The following is a 9,108-nucleotide window of genomic DNA, read 5'->3' on the forward strand; positions in this document are numbered from 1 at the left end:
ATGCTTAAATTAATGGCAATACGCTGTAATGCCTTTCATAGAAGAGTAAACAAATTGAAAAGTATTCCAAAGAAAAAAAGAATTGAAAAGCGAGAGTTGCACACTGCATTTTATTTTATTTTATACATGCAAAAAGTAGTCAAAACAATTGACTTACTTGTCTACATCAAAACTTAAAGACGGGGAAAAGTAAACCTAGTAGCCAGTAGGTAGCTAGCTGTCCATGTACACTTTGATTTATTTAAAAATTGAAACATAAAAAATGTCGAAACGAAGAAGCTACTCCAATAGAATTATTTATATATAATATAATAGAATATATACACATAGAACCTAGTAGTTGAGTCCCCTAAAAGGCTAAAACACGAGCAAGTTGTTCTGGATGTCGTAGCCCAACTTCTCCAAGTTGGGCTGCACTGCGAACTGAATCATGGGTGGTGGTCCACAGGTCAACGCCAAGGTATCAGGAGATGCGTGCGGAACATGCTCCCTCAGGATACTTTCCGTGATGAACCCCACACTGTATTCCCACCCTTCTCTTAAGCTTTCTTGTACGACGTACCACACCTTGAACCTGTCATGCTTCTGAGCCCAATCATCAAGCTCTTCCCTCAGCAATATATCATCCTGGGTTCGGTTCGCGTACACCACATGCATTTGGGTGCGGTCCTCTGGGTCCTTCAGAATGGCTTGAGCCACTTGGTAAATGGGCGTGATCCCGGTGCCACCAGCCAACATGGCCAGCCTCGTGGCAAACCTTGGTTTGCCATGAACCAGGAAGTTTCCTCTGCCGGTGTATTCTATGTGGCCCAGTGGGCCTTTCACGTCCAAGACGGAGCCAATGGGAAGCGAGTCCAAATGCTGAGACATGAGGCCACCGTTGGGGAACTTGGGGTGCACGCCTCTGAAGTAAACCTTGACGACGAGGTCGAAGTACCCCACTTCATCCACGCTGCTTGTTGGCGTGTAGGCTCGCATGCATAGCTTCTCGTCCACGGTGGCGCATAGGAATAAGTGCTTCCCTACGGGCAAGCCCAGGAGTTGGTCCTCTGAGGGTAACGAGAAGCGGAAGAGCCTAACGTCGTGGGAGAGGGATGTTTTGGAGAGGAGCTTGCATGGGGTTTTCTCCCGTGGGGTGAGGGCCACGCTGCGTTGCGGTGTGACTTCCTTGATGGGGGCCAAATGGGTGGCGTCATGCACGGTGGTGTTTGGCGATGAAGAATCGGAGGTGTAACCGGTGGTCATGAGCTCGCCGATCCGGTAGTCCTCGAGCATTTTCTTGGCTTTGTCGGAGTGGATGGCTTCGAACTCCTCGGTGCAGTCGGTGCCGGCGTTGATGAGGATGCTGTCGGTGCCACCGGGGTGGTCTTTGAGGAAGCGGGTGCAGTCGTAGACGTGGCCGTGGACGATGATCCAAGCGGAGTCGGGGCTGTTGTGCTTTCTGACTTCGGAGATGGAATAGGTTTTTGAGGTTGTGTTCATGAATGGGGAGGAGACACTCTTCTTGAGGATTGGGTTTGACTCCGATGATTTCTCCAAGTGTTTTTCTTTGGCCATCCAGCCGCCAGATTGGTTGCCTGCTTGGGTGGGGTGCTCGAACACTATTCCAATCTCACCCTTGTGGGCCTTGCACACATTCGTTTTCACTCTGAACCAACAGTTGTTCATCATGCCCTGTACATTGTAAAACGCAAAAACCTTAGTAACAAGTATTTTTTTATTTCTAACAATTTTTCTTTTCATTACAAAATAAATGCATGTGTCAACAAAACCCAAATTATGATTAGAGTTTAATTATCAGGTCTTGGCAAGTTGGGCACTTGAATCAGGGTAATAAATAGTTTGATTAGATTTCAAGGCACGGGAAATAGTTTATTTCCAGCTGTCTCTAATTTAACGGTGCCAAAGGTGGGTAGTGTGCATGAATCTATCAAACAAAGTCGCGGTCAATATACACGCGAGAATGATAAATAGATGGATGGAACATGACAGATAATGGAAGGACGAGAGAGGCGGAAAGATGAGGAAAACGAAAGCAGCAAATACCCGGCTTGTTTGGTAAGATGGAAGTAAGATGTGACCTTAATTATATAAATTAAATAAATAAGAAAATTATATTTAGAGTTTAGCTTTAGCATATTAAAAACTCATGTTTTTCTTTTTCTTTTTATCATATTATTATTGAATAATGACTTTTAGATATCTTTATTTTAATTTTTCTTAATCAATTTCTTTTATTTTTCTTTCTTCACATTATATTATATTGAATAATGTTTGTATATATTTTTATATCCACAATCTTAAAAATAAAAGTCATAAGTAATATTTTTTTAGTAGTTTTAATATGCCAAAAACTAATTTCAGATATTTACTTTTTAATATACATAATTACTAAAAGGCACTTCATAATTTTGTGAATTATTTATAAAATAAAAAAATACATGATAATAAGTGATTATTAAAAATAAAATAACTATTAAAAATCCAAGCAGTTATGAAATTAAATTTATAAAAAATTGTAATTTATAAAAAGATAGTTATAAGTATAAAATTATTCAAAAATAAAAAAATTTAATGAGACAATTCTTTTTATTAATAATATAGATTATTTTAACCAAACTTTAATTATAATTAAAAGGATGAGGGTAAGTAATTTTTTTTATGAATGGTACTTAACGACGTTTGTTTCATATAATAATATTTTATTCTGAGAAACCATATTTTTAGAAATAATATAATTTAAAATATTATTTTTAAGAATATAAAAAATGATGTTCTATTCTTATAAATATATTTTAAAAGTTAAAATAACTTAAATAAAAAAGTTAGAAATGTTATAAAAAAAAGAATCTTTAATACTTTTATGGAATATTATTTATCCATTTCTCTATCTACACTCATAAAAAAATGAGTTTCCTAAAATAAACGCTCCATGGTCGTTAGTAGTGGTATAAGAGGCGTTGTTGTAAGTTATAAGTTAGTGAGAGAGAAGTAGTCACCATAACATTCCAAATGAGCTTCTCAGGCTGGGTGTTGAGGGCCTCGTCCCAAGCGCGCACCGCAATCTCCTTGGCTCCAAGCAGGTCCAAAACCTCCACCTCCAAGGACCAGAAACACCAACACCAGTACTTTCCGTACTTGTTGGGTTTCTCCGGACAGTCCAGCGTGCACACTTGCCACGTTTCACCACCGTCCAGGGTTACTTCCACACGTGTTACCTTTCTCCCACCACCTGCACACACTCTCACCAATAAATACACTTCCAAGTGGATCACAATAACACTAAACCGCAATCCCGCAACTTCCAACACCTCTTACGCCCTCTAACATATCACTACTTACGCTAAATCTGACCAAATCAACACTCCATTCCCACGTTTTCTTTTTTCTACTCAACTATAAATTTCTTCAATTTCATGAATAATAACTATTTTTTCTAGTCCCTCAAAATCAAAATTATTGCCAGACCATATACATATAAAAGTTAATATGTATCAGTCTTACAAAAGTTCTTTTCTAATGTATTGACCTATAAAAAACATCGTTTTTTTCTGCTTCCCTTCTCGTATCTTTTTTCAATATTACTATCGTATCTAAACCTTCTGCTTTCGTAGAAATTAAATAAAAATATTGGGAAATAAAAAAAAGTCCTCCTATATTTAACCACAAAGACAAATACGTGTTTCTTGTGGGAATGACATAAAACTGACCAGAATACGCGTAACCTCTGAGCAAATAAGGTATCTGAGTAGTCCATGAGTTGATGGGCAAGATCTCATCGTGGCAGGGTGTGGTTATGACAGAGTTTATGTTAAGCTCGTTGATAATATACTCTGGCTTGTACCACCAAGCTAAAAAATTTGAAACAGAGAAAATATTAGTATTTAATTAACGTCTATGGCAAGGGCAAAATATAAGAAATAGAATATTGAATAATACCTTCTGCATTGGCAAGTTCGGCATCCACGTGAGAAGGTAGAACCCTGTTGTCCTGGTAATGGTAATAACTTTGAGATTGTTGGGTAGTGACAATGATGCGCTTCAACCACTTGATCATGCGGCCTCCAATAAAACCGGGTATAATCATCCTAACGGGGAAACCGTGATCGGGCGTCAAACGCTCCCCGTTTTGCATGTAAGCGAGGATGATGTCGCGGGAGGGATCGAGTGCAACCTCCCTCATGATACTGGTCCCGTACTTGGAGCCACCGCCACCTGGCAAATCCTCGGCGCCTTCGAAGCACACGTGGAGCGCGCCCTTGGTGCGGGAGTAGATCCCGCAGCGCTTGAGCAGGGCACGCAACGGTACGCCCCGCCACACCGAAGTGGAGACGGCGGCGGCGCCCCAGTTGAAGCCGATGCTCTGTTTCACCATGTTCTGTTCCTTGCGGCGGTTCCCAGCGCACACGAGCGTGGCGGGGAACTCGCGGCTGGGGAAGTCGCGGAGCAGCTGGTCCATGGTGAAGCGCGTGGGCCGGGCGACGAGGCCCGTCACCTCCACGGTCCAGTCCTCCCAGCGGGCCCGGGGAACGGGCCCGTGGTTGCGGACGTAGTGGAGGGGGACGGGGGTGATGAAGCCGTGGTGCATGAGGCGGGGGAGGGGCGGCTCCGAGTTGAAAGGGTGCTTCCCCGTTAAACGGAACAGGGAAGCGTTCCGTTCGATCCAGTGGTCGGAGGTTCCGTCGTCGCGCGGGTCCAAAACGGAGGCTTCCACTTCCGCGTTACGAATCAGGTCCTTGAAGGTGGCGGCGTGGTCTTCGTCGTCGCTCGAGGAATCGGAGAGTGGCGGCGGTTGGGGTAGCTTCTTGGGACGCGGCATGTCCGGGGACGGGGATGGCTTGAAGGCCCGAACGACGCCGTGCTGGAGAGCGGCGTACGGACGCTGGTGGACTGAAGCCGCCATTGAGGGGATGAAAGGAAATGGAAGTTAAAGAAGAAGAGTTTTGTTTAAGATGTGTGTGTAGTTTGGAGGAACATGAAGGTTGGTTGGATGGTTTTGGAGCGAGGGAAAGAATGAGGGAATGGGGGTTTATATAGGGGCGTGGTGGGGGGAAGAGGGAAAGAGACGTAGCAAAACTGTGTGAGGGAAGACTGTGTACTATATTGTGTCCCACTCCAAACAAACAAACTTTATCGGTCAGTCACCAATTATATTACGAAATTATAAAAGTCTACTTTCTATATATTATTATTACCGTAAAAAAAAATTTATAGTATGAACAAGAGATAACTTTAAAAGTAGTTTTTATATATGACAATTTATAGTTAAATGAAAGTGTTTTTTTATTTATTTATTTATATTTTAATGTTTACAAATATACTTAAATTATTAGTTGAAATAAATAGTGTTTTATTTTAACTTTTTATACTGTTACTGTATTAAGTTTCTTACTTTTGTTTCTTAAAAACCTTATTGGATGTAACTTTTAAGTAGTAATTATAAAGGTAATTAATTATATATAATAAATAATACATTTATAACATCAATATATTTCAATTAAAAATCATACTTTTTATGATATAAAAAAAACACGATTGGATATTTTTCATAAGTCGAGGATATTTGTGAACAGAAGAAACAGAAAAGAAAATGAAATATTGTTTTTTTACAAAAGAAAATGAATATACAGAATTAATGAAAAAAATATTATATGAATAAAGTTGGATTTTCTCATGCATCAAATAGAGATATATGTGTGTTAAAAAAGAAAAAAGAGAGAGATGTATGTAGATTACGGGAGAACCCAATGATAAGAATCATGAAAAATAATTGTTAAAATACACTTCTAGTCACTTCTCTATTAAATTTATAATATTAACCGTTACTAATATTTAATAACATTTAAGTACAATTAATATTTAATAATATTATTAATTATTCATTATTATATATTTTTATTTAATGTTAAGTCTCAGATAATAATACAATTTTAATGGTGTAGTTATTTGTTATCGGATTAAAATAGATAATTTTATAAAATTATAGGACAAATAATTACTTAATTAGGATTGGAAAAAAATTACATATTAAATACTCCAAGAGTAATTTTTGGTAAAATTATCTCACTCAATAATCTATTGTATATATTTAATTTCAACGATTCAACTATTAAATTAAAAAAATTTAGTGCATAAATTAAGTCTATAAATTTTTTAAAAAATTAAAAATTATTTGATATTTTGTTTCGTTAATTCAAATTAATAGATAATCATAAAAGTATTTTATATATTAATTTTAATCTATATAACAAAATATAATATAATTTTAATTTTTTTAAAAAAATTATAATCTTGATCTATGTATTAAGAACTTTTAATATAACGATTGGATTGTTGAAATTTAACATATACTATGAGTTATCGAGTACTAAAAATTACTTTTTGAGTTATTTGATCTCTCTTCATAAATATGATGTATATTTATAATTAAGGAAAGTAATTTATTTTTAGCCGTCTATTTTTGGAACGTACGAAAAATAAATATGTTTTTATGTTTTTTATGAAATAAAAATATTTCTTAACATAAAATACTTTTAAAATCTCAATGGAGTGAGTGAGCTTAATTTTCATGCAGTGATAATATATGTATATATATAATTTACATTTTTTCTTTTAATTTTCTTCGCACTCTATTTAGTTGTTAATTCTTTTACTTTCACAGCAATGTTGTTTCGTTTTTAATCAATATAACTCGAATGAAATATAAGGAAAGTTTAGTTAAGGATTAATTATTAATTAAATTATTTTTAAATTACTTAAGAGCGTTATTCTCGTTATTATTATGTTTTCAAAAATATTATTTCTAAAAGTGAAAATATATAACAAGAAACAAAAACTTTCCAATAATATTCATAATCTATTTTGTGAATTGTGGTTGAAGTTGGATTTCAAGACACATGATGGAGTCCGGTCAAAATTCAACTCTGAAGGGAAGATTTTATCCATTAGTGACGATGGTACGAGACTATGGTCTATGGGAGAAGTCGATGAAAGTTTTAAGCCCACACAAATTATCATTACCAATTTATTTGGTAAAGTTATTTATGTCAATTAATATTTCAACAACTTGTGTTACTGTGTACGACAAATGGTTTATATGAAATTATTTTTCGTGCTTTTTATTTTAAAATAATATTAAATATATCATTTAATTTAGTATAAATAAATTTATATTATCATTTTATAATAAATTATCATTGTCTTAAATGAATTGTTACAAGAGTTTGAACTAGGACATTTTCTAGTTGCATTGGAGGAGGTATTTTGTATGTATTTGTATCCTTATTGGCTTATGGTCAACTTAGTACCTAAGGTAGGTACTGATATAATTAGTTTATGGCACTTCAACATTAATGTTCATTTGTAGGTCTTTGATTGATCGATTAGTTTTCAATACACAAGTTGAGTGAGTTAGATTATCATTCATAGTCCGATCGGGCTCATGATAGATAAAAAAAACTTATTTATTGTTATGGTGTAACTCTAACATAAGATAAAGATAAAGATATAACAATTCACTATTTAATAAGGTAGGATATAGTATCCCCTCAAAAAAAAAAAAAAGTAGGATATAGTAGGTCCAATATACGTGGAACCATTAGATGAAAAAGATATACAATCAAAACATAAAAGAGGTACATGCTAAAAAATAGGAACACGATGAAGACACTGACGCCCTCTACAGGCCGCGAGTAGTGATTCTTCTCATCTTAAAAATCTCTATTTATTGACCTTATATTACTATTTTAAAAATAAAAAAAATATTTAAAATAAAACTTGTGAGGAAGGAATTTCCAAGTTTTACTCACAAAACTTGAAGGGAGGATTTTCAAGATTTATGTAACACATTTTAAAATAAATAATAAACATCCTTGTGGAAGTAGGCACGTTAAATAAATTTGTGTGATCTTTTTTCTATTTTTTATGATGTTATTTTAATATGTTTCTCATTATTATTGTGTATGTACTATCCGTGCCGCCATGCCGAGCTCGAGCTCGGTATCACAGCGTGGAATGACCTCGGAACACGCATTTGGAGATCTCGGTCTAGACGAGATCCGCAATCCAACCAGATCATAACTAATTTTAGAAGATCTCGGTCCATACGAGATCCGCTATCTAATTAGATCATAACTGATCTCAGGCCCAAGGCCCAACGCAACCCTCACTCACACTAAGGTACGTGCATTACTTATATGAGACATCTACTCATACAAACCCTAACTTTAGCATCGGAGTCTCTTTTGCAGGTATCACCCCCATCTTGGAGCAGCAAGCGTACCAGCGAATGAGGCTCACCGATCTTACCCAGCAGATCGTCCCTACCACCGATCTCCGGTAAGAACATTTGGCGCCCACCGTGGGGCCGATTAAGACAGCTCTTATCGGCCACGCTTATGGTATTCAGTATTCACCAGAAGCCATAGTAGACGCGCAACAGACGATGCAGATCACACAACTACCATGGAAAACGAAGCCACATTGAGGAGACTGATCGACCAGGTCTAAAAGATGCGACAACAACACGACACCGATCTGTGAAACATGCGTGCCAAGCACGAAACCGACCTAGCGGCTATGCGGACCGCTAATGAAGCTGACCTAGCGGCACTACGTGCCAAAAACGAGCGAATTCGCGCTCAGCTCCCTCATCGCCCCTCTGAGCATCAGCCTCAGGCGAGCAACCTCCACGAGGAAGAAGGGCATTCGGTCTCCCAACCTCGGACTGCGACTAGGGCACCGACTCCGCGACCTGCCACGCATCGGTCTCATGCACCAACGAACAAGTCGGCCCATGAAGTTAGCAAGGCCCCTACTCATGTCACGTGGGGTCAGGCATCCTTCCGCCGTCATCCCTTTGTGGATGGCATCAAGGGGACACCACTCCCTCACGGATGGAAACCTCTCCACCTCGATCGCTATGATGGCACGACGGACCCCGATTAGCACATCGACCTGTATACGACACAGGTAAACCTCTACACTAACAATGATGCTATTTTGTGTAGGTTTTTCCGACCTCGCTCAAAGGGGCCGCACTTAATTGATACACCCAACTTCCCGCTGAGTCAATCGACAGTTTCAGCACTCTGGTCAGGCGATTCACGG

General features: G+C 37.8%; 1 protein-coding gene across 1 annotated transcript; it reads right to left on the minus strand.

Moving 5' to 3' along the window:
- Positions 1 to 82: 82 nt before the first annotated feature.
- On the minus strand, positions 83 to 5,014 carry NIA1 (nitrate reductase 1). Its single transcript, XM_020346587.3, has 4 exons — positions 3,940 to 5,014; positions 3,711 to 3,851; positions 3,000 to 3,232; positions 83 to 1,674 (listed from the first exon to the last, which is right to left on the minus strand). The coding sequence occupies exons 1-4, from the start codon at positions 4,901 to 4,903 to the stop codon at positions 358 to 360; spliced, it is 2,655 nt and encodes an 884-aa protein (XP_020202176.2). The 5' UTR covers positions 4,904 to 5,014; the 3' UTR covers positions 83 to 357.
- Positions 5,015 to 9,108: the final 4,094 nt, after the last annotated feature.

The sequence above is a fragment of the Cajanus cajan genome, chromosome 6 (assembly GCF_000230855.2).
Source record: "Cajanus cajan strain Asha chromosome 6, NIPB_CcT2T_4, whole genome shotgun sequence".
In the NCBI taxonomy this organism is placed as follows: Eukaryota; Viridiplantae; Streptophyta; class Magnoliopsida; order Fabales; family Fabaceae; genus Cajanus; species Cajanus cajan.

Coding starts and splice junctions, on each gene's coding strand:
- NIA1 (XM_020346587.3), bottom strand. CDS start 4,903: ATGGCGGCTTCAGTCCACCAGCGTCCGTACGCCGCTCTCCAGCACGGC. Junction 3,852..3,939: donor CGAACTTGCCAATGCAGAAG/GTATTATTCAAT, acceptor CAAATTTTTTAG/CTTGGTGGTACAAGCCAGAG. Junction 3,233..3,710: donor CAGAGGTTACGCGTATTCTG/GTCAGTTTTATG, acceptor GAGTGTGTGCAG/GTGGTGGGAGAAAGGTAACA.